At 34.7% G+C, this 23,004-nt stretch overlaps 2 protein-coding genes across 6 annotated transcripts; one reads left to right on the plus strand and one right to left on the minus strand.

Annotated features, from left to right (window-relative positions):
- Positions 1-8,393: 8,393 nt before the first annotated feature.
- LOC7461258 (uncharacterized) lies at positions 8,394-11,777 on the plus strand. 5 transcript variants are annotated; one of them, XR_008057710.1, is made up of 6 exons: positions 8,415-8,765; positions 8,895-8,957; positions 9,065-9,147; positions 9,221-9,423; positions 10,028-10,395; positions 10,472-11,777. XR_008057710.1 is itself a non-coding variant. In XM_024588268.2 (5 exons), the coding sequence occupies exons 1-5, from the start codon at positions 8,560-8,562 to the stop codon at positions 10,196-10,198; spliced, it is 705 nt and encodes a 234-aa protein (XP_024444036.1). In that variant the 5' UTR covers positions 8,394-8,559; the 3' UTR covers positions 10,199-11,777. The 5 variants fall into 5 exon arrangements, 4 of the variants coding, with proteins under 4 accessions (XP_024444036.1, XP_024444035.1, XP_052304263.1 ...); XM_024588268.2 differs by having other exon boundaries at positions 8,394-8,765; positions 9,242-9,423; positions 10,028-11,777; XM_024588267.2 differs by having other exon boundaries at positions 10,028-11,777.
- LOC7461259 (ATP-dependent RNA helicase DEAH11, chloroplastic) lies at positions 10,311-18,643 on the minus strand. The gene is made up of 3 exons (XM_024588266.2): positions 17,662-18,643; positions 13,357-16,504; positions 10,311-11,694 (listed from the first exon to the last, which is right to left on the minus strand). Exons 1-3 carry the CDS (start codon positions 18,475-18,477, stop codon positions 10,475-10,477), a joined length of 5,184 nt encoding a protein of 1,727 aa, XP_024444034.2. The 5' UTR covers positions 18,478-18,643; the 3' UTR covers positions 10,311-10,474.
- Between the last annotated feature and the right edge of the window lie 4,361 nt (positions 18,644-23,004).

The raw sequence follows: 23,004 nt of genomic DNA on the forward strand, positions 1-23,004 counted from the left end.
AGCCTTCTTGGGTAACTTAATCCATATGATTTTTGTAATTTATAAATCCATGTTTTTTTTCTTTAAGGGTAGATATTCAGAGGTTTTTTGAGATTGCTGTTAAAATTATATTTGAGTGCGTTTGATTTGAAAAATATTATATTAATAATTTTTAGTATTTTTTTATAGTTTTGATATACTGATATTAAAAATAAATAAATAAAAATTTTAAAAAAATTATTTTAATGTATTTTTAAATAAAAATAATTTTGAAAAACTTATTCACACATAATCACAAAAGACGTATAACAATTATTACTTTGTATTAAGGTTTTCTTTCATTTGTAGTAAGTTAAATAATTTTCTGAAACAAAAGTCAGTCAAAGTGTGGAAACATAGTTGCCAGAAACATAAACTTAATTTTAGCGAGGATACAGCTAGCTAGCAATAAAATCCATAAAGAAAAACTAAAAAAGAATAAAATAAAAATGTCAGCATAGTTGTTTTATCATTTGAAGATTCATCTTGTTCCGAATTATATCCTATACAAGTAGGCTGTACGTACAGAATAAGTTCAATCAAAGATTAAGGTATGTTTTATTGTCCTAACATGTTAGCAAGGATCAAAGTTTATGGTTGATACAAATCCCAGTATTTTTATTTTTTTTGTATTTTTCATAGGAAATCTCTGAAACAACACTTGATTAATTTCCCAGCGCTGTTCAGGTAGCAGGTTACAAGATGGAGGTCAAGATCCTGTCACAGAAGTTCATAAAACCATCCATTCAAACCCTAGATCACCTTACGAACGTGAAGTTATCATTCATTGATCAACTTGCTCCTCCGGTTTATGCACCTATGATTCTCCATTATTCTGCTCTTTACAGCGAAGCAATGATATCCGAAAGTGATGACAGATTTGACCTGTTAGAAAAATCACTATCAGAGATACTAACTTGCTATTATGCGAGCAGGAAGATATACTGAAGACAGAAACTTGGTTGATTGTAACGATGAAGGGGTGTTATTCTTCGAAGCTAAAGTGAGTGGCCAACTAGCTCAACTTCTCCAGGGAGAGAGATTGATGTCAAGCTGTTGAATAATTTTGTTCCATTTGGGATGAAATGATCTTTAGTCCTATAGTATTAGCTGATCAGATCAACAGGTTTAACTGTGGTGGATTGGTCATTGGTTTATGCGTATCGCATTGGGTAGCTGATGGGCACGCTATAGGGTCCTTCCTCGAAGCGTGGGCTACAGTTTGCCGAGCGAGGATGCATGAAATGATCTGTTCTAGTTTTCAAGCGGGAGGTCGTTATCCAGCAACAGATGTGTTGAGGCTCGGCACTCCAGTCCCTGGATATATATGTTATAAGTCGGATTGTCACAAAAAAAAAAAAAAGAATTCTTTTTTATAAATCTATTTTTAATGGGTCTAAAAAACCTTAATGGTCTCTCCTGGACATGTCCAAGAGAATGAGCATGTCCCGAGTGGGGGCTTGGCATTGTGCCAAGCCTCGGGATGCTGAGTCTTGTGCCAACCAAAACCCATACGCTTTTGGGCTTGACAGTGTGCCAAGCCCCGGGCAAGCTAGGCTTGGCAATAAGTCAAACCCCTGGCAAGACAATGAAAATGAGCATCTTCCCTTCGAACGACCAAGAAAATAATCATCTTCTCTTGGCACGTCCAAAGAAATAAGATAATGTGGGTGTGGATCTGACATTTTTTGTCAGACCCAAAACACTTGGACTTGGCAGGCAACCAAGTCGAAGACAATGTAGGACTAGCAAACATGTCAGACCCAAGGTATTTGGACTTGGCAGTTAACCAAGTCCAAGGAAATGACCATTCTCCCTTGGCACGCTTAAGGGAATGACCAACCTCCTTTGGGTCTAACCTCAGGGAAAAACTCAGTCTCCATGAGCTTAGCTACATTTGACGTATTGGACCCTAATTTGCCTACACCTTTTAGGTGTATAAAAGTCTTTCAAGGACCCACCATATTCTCATCTAACATTAGTATAGATGTAAGGGATATTTATCCCTTATTAAATGCTAATAGGGTAAGATTACACCTTTTAGATGAATAAAAATCCTCCAAAGAGCCACCATATTCCCATCAAACATTAATACAGATGTAAGGGATATTTATCCCTCATTAAATGCTATTAGGGTAATTACACTACAGACCCTCCTTTTCATAGAAGGATAAGACTCATGGACTATAAATACATCATGAGGCCCTTAAAACAATGATTCATAATTTTCATTCTCTATGGCATATATATTTTCAGAGCATCTCTCTCTAGAATATTCTTATATTTTTTTTCTCTATAAAAATATACTTATTTAAGCATCAGAGAGTTCTCACCTTCATCAAAGATGACCTTTTGTAAATACTAGTCACAAGTCACATTGGCCTACCAAGTACCAAGTATAAACTATCAATTACCTTAGCTAGGGAGAATGGATGAGATAGTTAGGACCAATTGAATAATTAATTATCCAACCCAGGAGCCCTATTACTAGGCTAATTGGATTTTTTAGACTTCATCACTTTTCAATGGAGAAACAATGAGCACTTTGAAGGATAAAGTTATGGCATATGCTTGTGATTCGATGTTCAATGTCAAACACCCTTCTCATGTTTTTAGTACTTTAAAGTTTTTAATAGTCAAAATAAAGTTTCAATAAGGTGCCAAATCAATTAGGTATTTATAGTTTATGTTTTTGGGAATTTATATGGCCTATAAATAGAGTTTGAATTAGAAAAACAAAAGAAAATCTCATACTCTCAGTTTTAGTAGACTCCACATATTTAACCTTCAAGATTAACAAGTAATTGTATATCCTTTCTCTCTATGTATGATTTTCTTAAAATAAATTCTTGTGCAGTAAAGGGTTGTTCATAAGGATTCATGGTGGAGGCATGCATGATTGAGTCTAAGGGATTGTAATGTGACATATAGTTGTCATTGATGAGAAATGGATCATAGGATGATGTCTATTCAATACCATGACATTTCTTACAAGATGGAGAAAATGAGAGGTTGATTCTTGTGGAAAGTTCCTTGTAAGCTAAGTGAAAACTACATGAAGACATTTAACGTCTCAAGAACATAATAAGAAGTGTTTATCCATCATTTATAGATTACTTGTCCATATTAAGAAATATAGGGTTATTTTGCCATATAGGGTTATTTTGCCGTATTGTTTATCAAGGGTTAAATAGTCTTTATATTTTCGTTTTCGTTTTCTTTGTTTAGCCTGTATACAATCTCTTTGTATTTAGGTTAAATCTATTCCTTTTGATTATTTTAATTGCATTATGCAGTATCAATGAAACCCTAACATCCTTCTTTCTTATTTTTGTATTTCTTTTTATTTCTTTAGATTGTTTAACATGGTATCAGAGTTAGGTTTTATGGGACGAGACTTAACCTCAAACACAACTTTCATAGATCTGGTATTTTTTTTTCTTTTATTTCTGCAATCTGGTATTTTGTTTTCCTTTCTTTTGTGTTCTGGTTTTCTTTGTTTGTTGATTATAGCTATTGAAAGAGGCGATTCACTTCAATCTGTGAGTGTGAGGTTGGATGGAAATAATTATTCATATTAGAGTTATGTGATGAGAAATTATTTTAAGGGTAAAAAAATATGGGGTTATGTTAGTGAAACTTTTGTGAAACCTAGGAATACTGATGAGGGTTATGCTGCTTTGATAGATGTCTAGGAAGCAAACAATGCAAGAATTATTACTTGTATTAATAATTTTGTTGAACATTTCATAGATACACAGTTGATAAAGTATGAGATAGTAAAAGAGGTTTGAGATCATCTATAAAAGTTATTCACTCAATGAAATTTTATAAAGTAATATCGATTGAAGAATGACATACGAGCTCTTCACCAGAAAAATATGACTATTCAGGAGTTTTATTCTGCTATGACATATCTTTGAGATCAATTAGCTCTTATAAAATCTACAAAATTAAAGGCATGTGTTGCCTATATTGCTTGTAGATAACAACAACGATTGGTACAATTTTTAACGGCACTTCGTAATGATTTTGAAGGATTAAAAGGTTTAATTTTGCACCATTCTCCACTTTCTTTTATTGAATAAGTTGTTAATAAGTTATTAGTTGAAGAAATACATCTTTAGTCTTATTCTGACAAGGGTATTATTTTTATTTTTAATCATTGTATGCTACTAGTACCTTTTAAACCACTCTCTAATAATCAGAATAAACATTACACAAGGGTTGCCTTCGACGAGTACAGTTTCTGTAAACAGAAAAGTCATTGGAAGGCTCAGTGTTCTAAGTTGAGATAACAGAATCAATCGTAGTAGCAATCTCAAGCTTAGAAGCCTAGTAATTAGTCATAATCTAATGCTCTTAAACCACTTCATGGTTACAAAACCACCACAATTTAATACTGCAACAATAGTTTTATCAGGTCCTTTCACCAATCCTAATACTTTGACTGAATAAATTCAGAAATTTCTCTCCTTACAGCCACAAGCTATGTCTTTTTTTTTTCATAGATCAATTTCCTCATAGTTCAAGTATGTCAGATTCTGAATGAGTCTTGAATTCTGGTGATTCACATCATATGTATCCAGATTCTTCATCTTTTGCTTTTGTGTCTCCTTCATCTTCTATTCCTGTCATAACTATTGATGGCACTCATGTGCCTTTAACAGGTGTTAGTTCTGTTGTCACACCCCAATTGTCTCTTTCTAATGTGTATTTTATTCTAAACCCCACATTGAATCTTGCTTCTATTAGTCAGTTATGTGATTCTAGTAATTATTTAGTCATATTTTTCTTTTTTTCTTTTTGTATAAGATATGCAGTCTCAAAAGCTAATTGGGACAAGTCGTAGGAAGAGGGACTATATATTTTGGACGAGTTAAAAGTGTTAGTTGTTATTGCTGCCTAATGTACAATTGTTACTACTACTAGTGTAGATTTTTTTATTTTTTTTAGCCTTTCTAGTTTTTATTTATGGTATTGTCATCTATATCATGTTTCGTCTTGTCATTTAAGATTTTTGGCATCCTTAAAAGCTTTAGAAAATTTACAAACTTGTTGTATTTCTTATTGTTGTGGATGCAAACTAACAAAATTTCCCGCTTTACCTTTTAATCGAAGTATTTATGTTTCTTCTTCTCCATTTGATTTGATTCATTTTGATGTGTGGGGATTTTCTTCTATTGCTGCAAAAAAAGAGTCTCGATATTATGTTTCTTTTATTGATTATCATACTCGTTATTGTTAGATTTATTTAATGAAACATCGTTTTGAATTCTTTGAGATACATACAACCTTTCGTGTTCTTGTCAAAACTCAACATTTTGTTGTTATCAAATGTTTTAGGTGTGTTTATTGATTATCATACTCGTTATTGTTAGATTTATTTAATGAAACATCGTTTTGAATTCTTTGAGATACATACAACATTTCGTGTTCTTGTCAAAACTCAACATTTTGTTGTTATCAAATGTTTTAGGTGTGATTTGGGTGGGAGAATACACCTCTAATAAGTTTTGTGAGTTATTTGCTTTAGATGAAACTATTCACCAAAATTCGTGTATAGATACTTCTGAGCAAAATGGTATTGTTGAAAGAAAACATAGGTATATTGTTGAAATTGCTTATTCTCTCTTGTTATCTGCTTTTGTTCCTGGTGTGTTTTAGGGTGAAGTTGTTCTTACTGATGTAGGATTGATTAATACAATTCTATCTTCTTATATTTTAGGTTTTTCTCCTTTTAAAAAGTTGTATGGGTATGCCCCTGATTATTCTTTCTTTAAAATGCTTGGTTGTACTTGTTTTGTTCTTCATCCTCATATAGAACGCAGCAAGTTGTCCTCTCGACCTGCTATTTGTGTATCTATTGGTTATGGTGAATGTCAAAAAAGGTATCGTTGTTTTGATCTAATAACTCATAAACTTTATATGTCTCATCATGTTATCTTTCTCGAGCATATACCTTTATTTTCTATTTCATCCATTGCTCATAGCTTGACTAGATCTAATCTTATTTATATAGATCTTTTTTTTTAGGATTCTGATAGTTTACTATCTTAGGTTCCTAATACTTCAAATCCCTCTTCTTATGTTACTCGACCAATTCCTACTGATCATTCTACAGATACTAACATTTTACTCTCTAGTACATCTAAAGCTCCCCTTTTTTCTATGGTCTTTTAAGCTCCATTTGAGATTGTGAATCCACCTCTACATCAATCCATACACATTTATAAGTCTGCAAAGTTACTAGATTTTACCTATTCTTGTTATTCTTCATCTTTTACTTTCTTTTTAGCTTCTATTCATTGTCTCTCTAAGCTCTCTTCTTATAAATAGACAATTCTTGATCCTTTTTTGCAGCAAGTTATGGATGAGGAACTTTCAACTTTGCATAAGACAAATACTTAGGATTTGATTCCTCTACCTTCTAGTAAAAGTGTTGTTGGTTGTCGTTGGGTGTATAAGATCAGAACTAATTCTGATGGATCTATTGAACGATACAAAGCTAGGTCATTTGCAAAAAGAATATTCTCAACAGTATGGTATGAATTATGAGGAGATGTTTTCTCCTATTGTAAAAATGACAACTATTTGTACTCTTAATGTAGTAACTTCGGTTTGTTAGTGGCATATCTCTTAACTTGATGTTAAAAATGTCTTCTTGAATGGAGATCTTCAAGAAAAAGTTTATATGGCGCCCTATCCTAGTGTTCATATGATTCTAAGTATGTTTTCAAGCTTAAAAAAACATTATATGGTCTCAAACAAGCACCTCATGTTTGGTTTGAGAAATTTTTTGTTGTGATCTCTTCCTTTTGATTTATTTCTAGTAGTCATGATTCTACTCTTTTTGTGAAGTGCATTGATTCAAGTCGTATCATTCTATCTTTATATATTAATAACATGATTATTACTGGTGATGATATTAATGATATTTTATTTTTGAAGACAAAGTTAGCTAGACAGTTTGAAATGAAGGATTTGGGTTATCTACAATATTTATTGAGTATTGAGATTGCCTACTCACCCAGAGATTATCTTCTTTCTTAGTTAAAATATGTTGCAGATATTATTGAGCAAGCTAGACTTACTGATAATAAGACTATAGATACTCTCATTAGGGTTAACACAAAGTATTCTTCTTTTGATGGTTTAGTTTTGCCAGATCCTACTTTATATTGTACTATTGTTGGGAGCTTGGTATATCACAATATTACTCGTCCAAATATTGTCTATCTTGTTCATGTTGTTAGTTTGTTTGTTGCTTCTCCTACTACTGTTTATTATGCAGTTGTTTTTTGTATTTTATGATATCTTCGAGGTACAGTCTTTCAGAGTCTTTTACTTCCATCCACATCTTTCTTGGTGTTGCGTGCATATTTTGATGTTGATCATGGCAGTGATCTTACATATAGCAAGTTTGTTACTGGTTTCTGTATCTTTTTGGGTGATTTTTTATTTCTTAAAAGAGCAAAAAACAATCTATTGTTTCAAAAGAGATTATTTGATTACATTGGTTACTTGCATATATAGGAGTTTCTCTTTCTGATCTCACTCTTATGTATTGTGACAACCAGAGTTCTATTCAGATTGCTCACAACACGGTTTTTCATGAACGAAATAAGCACATTGAGATCGATTGTTATCTTACTCGTCATGATCTCAAGCATGACACCATTACTTTGCCCTTTGTTCCTTTTTCTTTGCAGATTGCAGATTTCTTTACCAAGTTGCATTCTATTTCCTACTTTTATTTTCTAGTTGGCAAACTCTCAATACTTATAGTTGTCGCATTGTGAGTTTAAGGAGAGATGTTAAGAAAGATAGGGTTATTTTGTCTTATTATTTATTAAGGGTAAAATAGTCTTTACATTTTCTTTTTAGTTTTCTTTGTTTAGCTTATATATAGTTTCTTTGTATTTATATTAAATCTATTCTTTTTTATTATTTTAATTGCATTATACAGTATCAAACCTAACTTCCTTAATTTTTTTGTTTCTTTTTACTTCTTGAGATTGTTTAATAGTCCAAACTTCATGGGCAAGCAGTTTCTTAATGACGTGGAGAACACGATTTGCAAATGCCTTTAATTTATGCAGGACCACAATATGGATTAGGTTCTTGGATTTTCCCTAATTCAAAAGAAAATTACGAGAGTCTAAGATTCAAGGATTGTCATTTTCTCTCTTCTCCGTCGCATGGAAATTCAACAAAAAAAAAGGTAAGAAAAGTTCGCGAAAGCCCTAAGGAAAAAAGGCTTGAATGAGTAATAACAAGTTTTAGCTTGCAAGGAACAGTCAGGAGAACGGCACACTCTAAGCCTTTCGTTAGATGTAAAACAATAGCTTGAAGTGACCAAAATACACATCATTACTTGGCGTGCTCGTATTCTATCTTTTGCAATTTCAAAATCTTTATCCTGCAAGGATCCTCACATGAAAAATGCATCAATCACCTGCCTAAATACAGCACACAATCTGCCCTTTATGCAGCTTATAATGAAGGGTTTTTGAACGTTTCAAATATTATCATTTCACTATGTCTGCTAAAGGTTCTTGGCCTTCTTACAATGTACGAAGTTTTCTGGAACTAATTCATCGTTACAGAGGCAGCTCCGGCAATGTTTCTCACAGCTGCGGGTCTGGTTCTACAGTGTCCAAGATCGGACAAGGTTTATCTATGCACCAAGGATTACAGTTAATCGTTGCCAATAGCAATAAATGGAGACGATCTCATTTCAACATGTTGTTATCCTTCTTGAAGTTCATTGTTTTGTTGTCTTAGTTCAAAATTTTTATTTATTTCAATAGCTTGATTTTATTTATCTAACAAATATTGATGCAATTTTATTTTTTTTTCTTTTTATGATCTAGGATGAAGAGCGACAAGGTTGTACCACCGGTTCCAAATCCTCCTGGAAGCAACTTCCCCACTTGGTATGAATTCACTTTGCACTTGGGATTTTAAGCCACAAGCTTCCACCACATGAATTGAGGAATTATTATTTGAGGAATAACATTGCAAGAAACGTCACTCCATGCAGGGCAAAATGGATCTTGGGATCTATACTGTCCATCCTCCTGCCTTTTTGGAAGCAAAAAAGGGAGGAGCTGAAAAGGATAGAAGGTACATGAGTTCCTAATGTATGCTCGTTAATTTACTAAGTCTTCTTTATCAACTTGGGAGAATTTTATTTTAGGAGAGGCGGATATTATTGTAGACGAGGTTGAACATGTAGCTGAGGAGATAGAAAAGGTGGCAACAGTGGCGGAGAAGGTATCAGAAGAGGTGGCAGAAGTGCTGCCTGAAAACGGAAAACTGAAGGAAACAGCTTTGTTGATAGAACACGTTACGAAAGCAACTGCACATGATGCTAAACTAACTCAAGACTTTATTCACAAGGTGAGTTGCTACAAGAGATTTCAACTGCCATTAATAGCATAAAGTTCAAAGAAACTGGAAGAACAAAACTTGAAAACATGCATGCATTTGTTGAACAAATGTCAATCTTTTTTCTTTTTCTAGATAAAACATGCAGGTGGATGCTGTGAAGCATGACATTGATGACTTGAAGATAATGGTTGACCCTGTAATAGAAACGATTGTGCAGCAAAACTCTCGAGGAAAGTAAAAGGGGAGAGATTATCAGTTGCCACTATTAACACAAGCAAAAGCATATGTTTCTTTGCATTAAGAAATGAATCTATATGGACCTCCTCCAGTTCTCTGTAATTATGCAATCATTCATATTTGAGAATGCTTATCAGAGATAATGTTAATTTCATTATAAAATAAAAGGTGCCTGAACAAAGCAAATAGCAATAGAATTGTGACTAAACTTCTGAGAAACTGATTCTAACTATAAAATCAAAAGAATTCACTAAACTTGTAAACAACTGCAGCTAACTATAAAATCCAACCCACTAAATTTGAAACAAAGCAAAAAACAAAGATAGTCTATTCAAAATGACGAGGATAGTATATTCATAGATATTTTTTCCTCTAGGTACACATAGCCTACAGAAGATTCATGGATTGTGGTCGAGAAGGAGGTCACTCTGATTGTTTTCAGCCACAAGACAAACAAATATACTGCAGTATCAGTGTGAAATTGGATTTATCAACAAGGGATACAAAAGTTTCAGTTGACAATTTTCCAGTCAGTAATCGACAATAGAAAGAAAAAAAGAAAAAAAAGGGGGGGCTCACTTCAGTGGTTCTATTTTTTCATTTTACAAAAAGAGAAACCAAATCTTGAGCAGCAAAAACGAGTTTTGAAGACCTCAAAATTAGAAACAGTAATGTGCTAGATTCATAGGAAAGAAGGCTAATGCAAGTATGAAAAACATGAGGCACGGAACAACTGATATGCATGTAATATTTCTAAATTATACATGTGTGGATATCATATACTTATATATACAAATAACTTACAATGTAGTCAGTACAGGTTTTATAATGTAGCAGGATGTACAGACCTCAAGTGCGCATAGCAGTCATCACCGCTCATAAAGACCTCCAAGCAGACCCAGCAGATGTGTTTCCCACATCTGCACTCAATGTGGTTGCAGCCATCTACCTTCTCAATTGTGTATCCACATACTGGGCAGTTTCTAACATGCTCTTTTCCCTTGCACCATTCCTTCAAGGACATGTCAGGATCCTCCTTGAGCTCCTTGTATTTTTCACATGATACGAATGGATGATACTCCACATGGCACCTTGTACATGTCTCGGCATAGCATGCTCCACAAACAAATAGATCACCAACCATCCCACTTGCTACGTGATATACTGAAGGGCAATCAGGAGATGGGCAAAATCTGTAAGTTCCACCACTAGATGCCACAAAGGCTGACAAGGAGGCCCTGAAGAGATCCTCTAACTTCTCACATGGTAAAAGAGACTTCAGATCTGTAAGCCAAATGTGCATGCCACAACCTTCATGAGCACAACCTACAGGGAAGCCATCACGTCCTCTCATTGCTGACTCTAACTGTTCAACCAAGCATGACTGGCAGAATTTATGCCCACAAGCCTCAAGCTGGTAACAGTCCTCAACCTCACAAAGGCAAATAGGGCAGGCAATATTGTCATCTTCATATCGTTTGATGGATCCATTAACACCGACAGACCGCACAAAGTCACGAATCATCTGCTCCACTTGGAGTCTCAGATCCTTTTTTCCAGAAAAAGAAATAACATGTCGCCTTGTATTAAGCATAAATTCAGCCTCAGGGAACGTCTCTTTGAGCACATGCAAGTCAGGACCAAACTTCTCCACCACCTTTTTCATAAGATCATACGGCATTGCTCCACCTCGAAGGCGGATATCTGTTTGTTCCTTATCATGGAGGGCTAGAAGAGATGCTATCAACTTCTGTTCAGTAAGAGCAACTTTCTTCTCGGGGCCAAAGATCCTAACAGTGAGGTTCTGCCTATCAAAGAGAATATATGTTCCCATCTCTTGCTGCAGTGACTTCATAAGCATGATGCCATCTTTGGAAAAGAGAAGCTGCAGAACCAATGGGGTGAGGCTACAATGATTTACCTTCTTTCCATTCATCAGTTGCTCCAGCGGCCTTCTCAACTCAGCTACTGTCTTTGTTGCATTAGCAGATATCTTCACTCTATAAGAGCCATTCTCATTCCTTTCTAAATTGCAACACACACCTGCATAGTCAAATTTGTCAGCACCTGATTACTATCAAACAACGTTCATGAAATAATAAACAATTGGCACATTTCGTATTAAATCATGGAGTTAGGTTAAACAATAATGTAAAATGAGGAACAAGTTGTTACTGGACTGATCAGCTCCATAATTCCCGTCCATATAAATTGTCAAGCCTAGGGGTGTGCGTTCAGTTTCTCCATTTGTTTGATTTAGAATTTTTCTTTTGGGTTTTCAATAATAACAACCTAACAAAACCAAAAACATTATATAAAAACCAAATTAAATCATCCAAAAAGTAGCTACTCAATAAAAGAAAACCCCAATTTTGTTATTTTGTTACTGTATGGAGTAATACATAAAGATCGCGGTAAGTCAGATTCCATTGTTGAAGCAAAAGATTCTAATTATAAATAACATTTTATCGTAAAAATTAGTGCTCCATGCTTCAAGCATATATCCAAAGAATTCCAGGCTGGTAGAAAAAATAGGCAGCGGCTTGCTCACATGAATATGACCTAGGCTATGAATTAATTCTAAAATTATCAGTTCTTTCTTCCTCTATGTCACTCCACAGGTACATGGTGAATCCTACAAAAAACAGGACCAGATCTGGAAACAAACTAGATCCCTGTGATCGGTCAAAGGAGGTTCCATGACTCTGAAGTCTGACACACACTATAAGTAACTTTTCCGCCTACTCCAACCTCAAGCTTAAAAGCAACCTCTCTAAAGTTGGCATTCCCTAATCAAAGCTGGTTCTTAATTAATCTAATTTAGGCGGCATAACAACTCCTCCTATCATCACTTACAATACAGACTGATACTCGAGGTCAAATTCACTGTATCCAATCAACCAAAATGAAAGTAAGACCTAAAATTATCATGGTTACACTAGAATCTCAAATCCCAATCAAGTTTAAAAAACATTAAACTATCTACATCAATCTTAAAGCATCTAAACAGGCTTTAATGGAATTTATCCTATTTTGGACTGAATCTTCACAGCCTCACAGCATGAGCCACATTGCACATACTGCTTCGATGGGATGAAAGTAAAAAAATAAAATAGAAACAACCAATTTAGAATAAACCAATATCAAGACCAAGTAAAATTAAAAAGGAAAAGAAAGAGGACTGGTGCATCCCAAACAAAAGATGCTTAAAGATCCATATTCCGAAGACCAAAGTGTGTCATCCATCCAAAAGTCATTCATGTAGTTTCACTATTGGCCTGAAGCTCATGGTTTTGACCCATACATATGCTTGAAATTCTGTATCAGTACTTAAATGAACCAGCTATAATTAAAGGTACTTATTCAAAGAAAAATTGATTGTCAAACTCAAGATCCTTTGATGCCAAAAAGATAAAAAAAAAAAGCTTTTAAAGAAGATGGTTTCAAGAGATTACCAGGACAGGTCCACCATAAAGAATTAGGCCATCAGTCAAGAAAAACAAGAAAACAATTCACATTACCTCAATACAGGATATCAGGTCATAATAAAAGAGATTTAATTCAAAGAACATTTGATTGTCAAACTTGCTTTCAGAAATGATTATTTAAAAATTTACCAGGATAGATCTAGCTTTAAGAATTTATCCATTCAGTCAAAAAAGAAAAACAATTCACCACAAACTCCTTCAGAGTGAGGGGAATTACCAGGTCGAAACTTGAAGCTTTTCAGTAAAATATTCAGCTGCCTCTCAATGAATGCATAAACAGAAGCAGAACATGATGCAGAGCTATGGAACACCTGCTGGCATTGCATCTTCTGCCATGAAAAACAACCAGCAAGTGCTTTTCCTTGCATATGTTGCAGAGCTTTAGCTGCCTCCAAATGTAATTTTCCATCAAAAGTGATCCAAGCCTTCATGAAACTATCCTTTGGCTCAGGGGCAAAGACCTGAACATGGCAGTAATTGCTCAAAGGGCCCTGGCTAGGCATGAAAGGAGCAATTTCCTTGAGAATTGCTTGCTCAAAAGCATCAACAGAATGATTATTTGCTTCATCTCCTCTGATTAGGAATACATCCAAAATTCTCCTATTTGTTGTCTTGTGCAGAACTTCTAAAATTTCTGCTTCAGAAGTTTCTTTATCCAGTCCTCTGATAACTACAGAGTTCATGTCTCTTGTGCTGGTCTGACACTGAACAAACCTGCCTCCAATCAGAACATTAAAGCAATCATCAACAATGAACTGGGCATCATTCCTTTCACATCTGACAATTGCATACCCTTTGCTATACCGGCGTGGCCAACTGATTTTTGCTTTTACGGCAGCAAATGATGACTTTCGAATACCTCCAACAGATGACCGAGACAGGGACAACTTAAGTACACATCCACATAACTCGGATCCATTAAAATATAGAGCTTTTCTAGCTGCTTCAGGAGTAAGGAATGACACCCTGCCCCACCTTTCTGCATCACCACCATGCTGTCCAATGCCCGTGAATTTGTTATAACCACAAATTCCAGATACAGATTTCTCTAAGAATGTCAAAACTTCCTTGTCATCTACCACATTCACATTGGAAAGGTGCACATCCACTGTTAAACATCTATTTCCCAACTCCAGATGCTTAATTTCAGCACCAGCTCCAACAAGTGCAACAGGGGGGGAAGCACCAGCCCGTACCTCATGATATAAGCACTTCTCCAAGCATTCATTCCTTAACCACTTTGTTTCATATCTTAACGCATTATTGACATATTCATAAATCTTTTCAATATCTTTGGACGATGCAAACAATTGAATCTCGTTGTCACCCACATTGATTTCAATTCCAATGCGTTCATCCATGTAAATAGCACGCATGCGAGAAACAAGTGCTATCAAGCTACTATTTGACTTTCCACAAAACCGTTTCAAAGCAACACCTCCAAATCCTTTTATCACCCTCAACTGCAGTTTTCTAGATTCCATCTTTGAGACATCAAATAAAGGATGTATGAAGGTAGATAAACTGTCAAAGTCAATTGCTGTAACACAAACCAAATATTGACTTGATATGGACAAGAGTTCAGCAAAGACAACCCAATGTGGCTTCTGGTTATACACTTGTAATGAACATGAAGGGTGAAGTTGGAAGTATTCACCACTTAAAACAACCTCATAACCAAGGCGATCATATCCAGAATACATAGCTACATTATCTGCTAGTGAAGAAAGTATAATCTTCTTCATGTTTTCATCATGCACAGAGGCAACAAGAGGATCCCAAAGCCAGTAAGTTGGAATAATGATATTGAGTTCATTTTTCAAACAGTTTTCCAACTCCAATACTGTATCTCTGCATCTTCGCATAGTTTTTGCATTGATTCTATTTTCCCAACACCATTTATTTCTATTCTCTTGCCGTAAACTCTCCCATTCCCTGTAGACGGAGAGCAAAGTGAAGAGATCTCCATCGTGATGGCAGAACCGGACCTTAAGGCAATCAGACTTCAGTTTCTCATCATAAGTACCCACTCTGCAAAAAATGTTACTGGCATTTGCCATAGCTGCAGCAAGGACAACTCCCTCCTTGCGCAAACCATAACGGAGACTTTCAAGAATAATTTTCCCAAGTCGAGGCTCCATACCCAATTTAACTAAGTAGTGTCCATCAGCAGTTAATACAAAAGCATCATGTTTCCAGGCAACAGCACCTAACTGAACAAGGTTCCTGATTGCCTTGTTGATTGCATCCACACTTGGAGCATCAATAAAATCAAACTCTAGCACATTCTTAATACCAGAGGCAAGAATCCTCAAAACTGCAATGCCAAGATGAACTTTACAAATTTCAGGTTCCTGATGCAAATCCATTGACTGATAATCAGAAACCGAGTACAACCGGTAACACTTGCCAGGATCTGTTCTACCAGCACGGCCAGCTCGTTGATTTGCAGAACTTTGGCTGATCTTGGAAACTCTGAGCACATTCATACCAGATGAAGATTCAAACCTGCTATCTTTAACTAAACCAGAATCAACCACGTACTTGACCCCTGGAATTGTTATGGATGTTTCCGCTAAATTTGTAGCAAAAACAACTTTTCTCTTTCCTGGGTAATTCTGAAAAACACGACATTGCTCTTCATGGAAAAGCTTCCCATGTAATGGGAGCGCAATTGCAGAGGGAGACTGAAACTTTTCACATGCCCATTCTACTTCTGCCTGTGAAGTCAAAAAAGCAAGTATTGCCCCATCCTCCTCTGCTGCATGAATTTCCGTTGCCATCTTAACAACATCACAAACATATGGAGCTGCATTATTGGAGCTCGGCAAGGGGTCAAGGGACTCTCTAGATGCAGCAGGAGCATATTTGATTTCAACAGGAAAGCTTCTCCCCAACACATGAAATGTTCCACAGCCAAAGAAATAACTGGATAATTTGCTTGCATCAACTGTTGCAGACATTATAATTAGCTGTAAGTCAGGCCTTTCCTGAAGTAATTCTTTTAGCAAGCCCAAAAGAAGATCAGTATTCAAGCTTCTTTCATGAGCCTCATCTACAATAATGCACGAAACTCCAAACAAATTTTTATCTTTCATGAGGTTTTGCAGTAGACAGTGATCAGTCATATATATTACCTTCGAACCAAACTGCTGGGAAGATGAATAAGATGGGTAGCAGATAATTGAATTATCTTCATAACATCCATTGCATTCTTCACCGACCCTTTTTCCCAGGGATATAGCAGCAATTTTGCGGGGTTGAGTGCACAAAATTGAACCACTTGATGCAACTCCTGAATCAGCAATAAATTGTGCCAACTGCGTACTCTTCCCTGAACCTGTTTCTCCAATCAAGACCATCACCTGTGGGAGAAGTCAAAAGAGAAAGACAAAACATCTATCAACACCAACAAGTTATAAAGACATACTAATAAACTTATTTTAATGCAACTTTTAACAAAATTTAAGTTCTGAAGCCAGACAGCAAAAAAAAAAAAAAAAACCATTGACTAATTCAATTATCATTCCAAATCCCAACAAAGACATGAAACAAGACCAAGAAAACTGCAGCTACAAAAAACAGCTCTAGTTTCCATCAGACATGCCAATCAACAATCAAGGTGCGTCTTCATTTGCAGGTATAGATTCAAATGTTCTTTTAAGTTTCTACGTACTTAATTCTTTTTCTAGAGTTGGAAAGCTAATAGCCAGATAAACAGTCCAGATGAGCAAATTAGATAACAATATATAAACTACACCATTCCCGTTCACATTATAATGTAAATTATCATCATAATTATCTTTAACCAGTCTGGCATGTCAGTGATTACATTCCGAATCAATTAAACCCGCATCTCAACTGGATAGACATATCAATGATCACATTCCTAATCAACTGAGCCTCACATAACCTTCTAAATGAATAATAAAAACATCATAGCTCCAGATACTTTCTTCTAATTATTCAAAGCTTTACAACCCAAGACCCGCTAAAAGTATTAAAGATCGACTGCGCTTTCAACTATTTATTTCGGTAAAAAACTATATGTGACTATAAGGGGTTGTTTGCGATAGTGGTTGCGGTTGTTTTTCAAAATGTATTTTCACTTGAAAATATATCAAAGTAATTTTTTAAAAAAAATAATATTTTTGACATCATCATATCAAAACAATCCAAAAACACCAAAAAAGAATTATTTTGAAGCAAAAAAAAAATTCAAAATTTTTGAAAACTCCAGTTAAAACAAAAGGCCAAACACCCCCTAAGACACAATCACCAAACAAAATCACCTGCATAAAACGGCTCCTAAAACTACATACCAACCATTCATAAGAGATCATACAAGAATATGCATAAGCACACAAACTAAGATTAAAGTCGAATTTCAAATCATAATACTCCTTTAAATACAAGAAGCATATACCACTAAGCTTGAAGCACAAAATCAAATCAGAAACAATCAACGCATATTCCTTTAAATACAATAAAAGCTAACATATCCAGACACTAATCATCATACCTGCTGTGAACGCAGCATCTTCAAAAACTCACTCCTAAACCCATAAACAGGCAACCCATTTTCTACCCTTCTACACTCTCTCAATATCAGAAAATGAATCCTGCTCCAATAATAAAAAATTCCCATCTTTCTCCCATTACCCTCATCATAAACCCTCAAAACCCCCAAATCACCAATCTCCTTCCCTTCAATGCAATCCATCAAACACCTCATTCCCTTCCTAAACTCCTCCACCCTCTTCACAACCACCTCCATTTCCACCCTCAACGCCTCCTTCTTCACCTTATTCTCACTATAAACCCTAACCCCTTTCGGCCGCTTGAAAAAGCTCGTAAATTTACCAATTTCCACGGCCAAATTTTCAATCTTTCTCTCCAATTTCTTCACTACCTCCCCTTCTAACACCCTCTCTGCATACAATTTAAACAAACCTCTAATCCTCTCATTCAAGTCCCCTTCATTTACATCAAAATCCGTCACCGGAGTATACACATGATCCCCAGCCAGCCTCCGTTCCCAGAGGAAGACGACGGCGGCGATAGCATCGCTCTGGTCGTGGAAAAACAAACGAGCAGCAACGGCGGACGTGGGGTTTGTATCGGATTTGTCAGGTTTAGGGTTACATTGGGAAATTAGGGTTTCGAGTGGGGATTGCGTGCGGTTATTATTACGGTGGTTGGACAAAAGCCTGACTACAAAAAGGCTTTGGTTTTGGTGGTTTCGGAAGTTCCGGTGACGGTTGAAATGCTGCGACTGACGGTGTTGGGAGTGGTGGTGGTGGCGTGTGGAGGGGTGGTGGTTATTGCTGGTGATCATGGTGAAGTTTTATGAGCATACGAAGTTATCAAGATATTATGCTTTGATTTTGGTTCGTTTTTTAGGAAATTGATCATAACGCTATTTGTTTGGTTTTAGAATTCTCTGGCGCTTGCATGAACTTGACTACTACCACTACTACTGTCTCTGCTGGGAGTGGAGTGCGTGCCTCGTGGCCGGTAGCGTCTTAAAAGGCTTAAAGAATACACGTGGCTTGCCCGGGTTTGATTCCGATGACTCACGTTATTATTATTATTATTATTTTGAATTAAAATTTAAGTGAAGAAATTTGTGCTGAAGGCACCACGTTGAAAATAAGCTTCGTCAATTGATTTTAAGTAGAATGTTTTTCTTAACTAATGCGTTCATAAGAATTATTTTTTACGACTTTTTTTATGATTGGATCTTGATGTGAATTATAAATGTATGTTTTGTTTTCTTGATAATTATTATTTTTTAAAATATTTTTTATTTATAATTATATCAAAATAAGTTTTTTTATTTTTTAAATTTTATTTTTAATATTAACACATCAAAATAATTTAAAAACATTAAAAATTTTAATTTTTTAATAAATAATATTTTAACTGTAAATACATTTTAATTGTTAATTTCAAAAATCTATTCAAATTTTTTTTAATGTTTGATTTATTAAGAAAAATCTAGGATTCCAAGTAAGCCCACTTTGGAAATTATAGTAAAATAATGTCACGTTATTGTTGATTGAAATAAGGGTAATTGGGAATTAATATTCCTATCAGTCTTCTGCATTTATGAAACATGAACTAGTTTAAATTTAAAAGGTGATTTATATTGCGGCTCAAATTAAAAATTAATTTTAATAAAAAAAATTAATTTATATAAAAATATTTAGTATTATTATTAAATCTGACTTAATGTGTTAATCTTGAAACCTCTCAATTTGACTTCTTATTTAGCTTGAATTTAAAATTAAATCGCGTAGAAGTTGCCTCAATATGATCCATTTTACTCGGTGGATCTGAAAACAATCCGAATAACCGGTAAAAACGTGGTTTGATTTTTAAAAAAAATAAGATGATTTTTTTAATATTGAGATAACAACATATTGGATTGACTCAAATTTCAAGATTTAACCTGTTTAGTCCACAATCCGAGTGATAGACTCCATTTGGTTTAAGAACTTTCTATTATTAAGACTATTTTTTACTTAATTATATGATTAAATGTAAAATCCCGAAAAAAATGATGAATGAATGATGAAATGAAATACAAAATAAATAAATATAATAATTAAGAAATCAAATGAGAAAAATATGAAAGATATAAAGAGGGTGACTCCAATTGTAAAGGGAAAAAAAAAGAAAAAGAAAAAGTCAATGTGTAATTAGGAAGAATGAGGCTATAAATACATCATTTCTTTCTCTTTCATGGCCGGCTGAACGCCATAGAAAAAAAGGAGGGGTGCAGATTTTTCTTCATAAAAAAAAAGGAAAAAACACCAAATCTTCTATAACTATACAAACCTAATACCCTTAAGTAGAGAGGACACTTATTAACAAGGACTTTAACAAGGAAAACAAGTGAAGAAACTAGAGAAAAAAGGGGAAGATGGCTGGCTGCATGCAAGAGAGGAGAGGCCAAAAATCTTCAACTAAATTGAAGTGAAATTCTGAAATTTCTCAAGGTATAGACATTAGACTTAATGGTGAAAAACATTTTAACAATTAATTAAGAATTATGCACTAATTTCAGATTTTATAAATTAGGATTCTTAAGTGAAAATTAGGGGAAGTGCAAAAATTATTAGAATAAAGTTAGTTGAGCTAACATAAGATGTTCTGAACATGAAAAACATACAAAATTGTTAAAGAAAAATTATTAACTCAAAGGCTTGAGTGGCCGGCCATGAGAGGATTGAATGGGGGAAGAAGGGAATTCTGAAATTTGTGTTGATGAACATTTATAATATGTATATGATGTGAACAATGAGTGAATGAAGCAAAACAAATTGACTAGAAAAAAAAAAAAACCCTTAGTTCTCTTATGCCAAGTTCGGCCAAAAGTCAATTGAGGGGAGGGAAGAGGAATTCTGGTGTAATATATGACCTTGATGCATGAATTAATTATAGTGAAAAGCTCACTAATAGGGAAAAGTGTGAAAAAAAAATTGATAGGAGGGGACTTCACGAGTTTGATGCGTGTTATGTGAAGCGAAAGATAAAATTATTAACCATGGGTATAGCTCATGATTTCAGAATGGGAGAAATCATAAAATGTAGGAAAACATAGAAAATAAATGTCATAGAAGAAAAAGAGAAGGGAGGTTGGCGGAAAACTCACTTAGGAATCGCCAACAAAATCTGGGCAAGTTCATCACCCCTGTTTTAGAGGAGATTTGGGCCTCAGAACGACAAAATTTGGGAAACATCTCCTCATAGAAATTGTAGCCGGAGATATTAGCTTTCCAATAAATCTGACCTCGCTTAATTTGGAGCACTAGAGCTCCAAATATAGATAAATGTATGAGAAAAGGTTGAGTTGTCGCCCTTGCTAGCATTTTCGGCGAGATTGATAAAATGGGGAAGTTTAGCCGTGATAGGAGCAGAACCTGGTTTCCTTCCCACCAGAATTTTGTAACGTCATACCTTGACACCGAAAAGGAATAAATCACATTTAAAAATGAATTTGATAATATGTGTAATGATTTAAGATAACGGAATGCGAAGAGTAAATGTTGTTATTGTTGCCTTGCTATTTGCAAAATGTAAGTTGAACATGAACTAATGTGGTATGCTTGTGGATTCAGGAGGAACTGCATAAGGAGTACAGCAACAGCAAAGGAGCGCAAACTGAGCATCAGTGGCAAGTTCACACCTATACTCTCCTTAGTTTAGAGTGAAACTAGTATTCTATTTTATTTTGAAATTTAACACTTACGAACAAAGTTAAAAAAAAGAAAAGATACGATGAAACGGATGTGGATTGAAATCTAATTTTAGTTATGGACTTATAGACTTCAATTTCGAATAATGAAATATAATAATGAATCCAAAACAACCGCCTCTGGACTTGTTTAGTCAATCCTGAATGTGGGCGACTAATTATGTTAGCAAGATTTGTTAACATCAGCATGATCTTGATGGAAATATAATGAGTGTTGAACTTGATTAATTATTCGAGTTAAGAATAATTAATGATACCGATAGGCAATGTTGGTATCGACAAACTCAGGATAATTTGATTAGCTTCCCAAGAAGGAAGCTAATGATGTCAAGAGATCTTGGCATCGACATTACCGGAAAAATCTTCAAGGTGAGGCGGAAAAGAATTGATTGACTATTTCAGATTGAAAATAGTTAACGGCACCAACCAATAAGTTGGTGTCGGCATTACTAAGGATTTGATTAGTCGGTCCGGATAAGGGTGATTAATTACACTAGTAGGAATTATTAATGTCGACAATAACCTCCCTAAATTTAGGACATGATAGTAAGATGGGTGTACCCAGTGAAGAATAATGGATAATAATCGTAAAAAAAACCTATAAGTGGGTTACGGAACGATAGGCTTTAGATGTAGTAAAGGAAAAATTTAAGTGTGGGTTTTTATGACAACTATGATTGTGTGTTATCGAGTAGTCAATTATATATGTAGGTACATGTGTTTCTGACTCTGCCTCATCTTTGCTGTATTTTTACTTTTAATATAATTATTTTGATATTGCAGGTCCTTCGCATTCACGCTAAGAGTAGTGTCCTAGGTTTCTAGTTCCTTTTGTATGAATTAGGAATTAAATGAATGCTAATGTATTTTGCCATAACTAATAATATAACTTGAATTGTATTAGTATCTCTTTATATTAATTATCGAGACTTAAGATTCTTACTATTTTATGCTTGTAATATTAATGTTGTTTATCCATGTTTGACTACCATTTTGTATGTGTTTGTAAATGAGAAGGAAAAATGAATATGCAATCGATTATGCTTGTGACTAGCAATGATTGTGATTGCGGTGTAATATGAATATGTTATGATTGCAGAATGAGCATAAAATGAGTGTATGATAAATTGTCGATACCTTGGGATTTTCCTAGTATAGGGGAGACTTTGCCAAAATTTTAGTAGAAATTCTGGTAAACCTTAAATAAGTCTGCGAAAAAAAAAAGAAAAAAAATTACCTATAAATTCGGTAGTATAATTGCTTTGTTTGATCCTGGAAATGAGAATGTTACATTAAAAAAATAGATGCTTGTAAAATCGAGCACAAATGAAATATTAGAATGTTTATTTGAGATTGTGATAATCTCATAAAAATAAATTAAAATAATTTATGAAGATAAATTCAAAACCACGTAAATAAAGGGATAAAATTTGAAAAAATAACAAAAAAAAAATTAAGAGAGAGAGAGAGAGAATGAAAAAAAAAAGGGTACCTCTTCAAATTCTATATGAAAAACAAAGAAAGTAATTACACTCAGTTTTTTAGAGTGGTAAGGTAGCTTATCCTTTGGGAACCAAATAGCATAGTTATTAAACCCGACTC

The sequence above is a fragment of the Populus trichocarpa genome, chromosome 17 (genome assembly GCF_000002775.5).
Source record: "Populus trichocarpa isolate Nisqually-1 chromosome 17, P.trichocarpa_v4.1, whole genome shotgun sequence".
NCBI classification, from domain to species: Eukaryota; Viridiplantae; Streptophyta; class Magnoliopsida; order Malpighiales; family Salicaceae; genus Populus; species Populus trichocarpa.

Bases quoted from the DNA above. Each gene is read 5' to 3' on its own strand.
- LOC7461258 (XM_024588267.2), top strand. From the start codon at position 8,560: ATGTCTGCTAAAGGTTCTTGGCCTTCTTACAATGTACGAAGTTTTCTG. The intron at 8,958-9,064 runs GTATGAATTCAC...CACTCCATGCAG, and splicing joins GGAAGCAACTTCCCCACTTG to GGCAAAATGGATCTTGGGAT. The intron at 9,148-9,220 runs GTACATGAGTTC...ATTTTATTTTAG, and splicing joins GGAGCTGAAAAGGATAGAAG to GAGAGGCGGATATTATTGTA.
- LOC7461259 (XM_024588266.2), bottom strand. From the start codon at position 18,477: ATGATCACCAGCAATAACCACCACCCCTCCACACGCCACCACCACCAC. The intron at 16,505-17,661 runs GTATGATGATTA...CTTCTCCCACAG, and splicing joins AGATGCTGCGTTCACAGCAG to GTGATGGTCTTGATTGGAGA. The intron at 11,695-13,356 runs GTAATTCCCCTC...TTGACTATGCAG, and splicing joins AAGCTTCAAGTTTCGACCTG to GTGTGTGTTGCAATTTAGAA.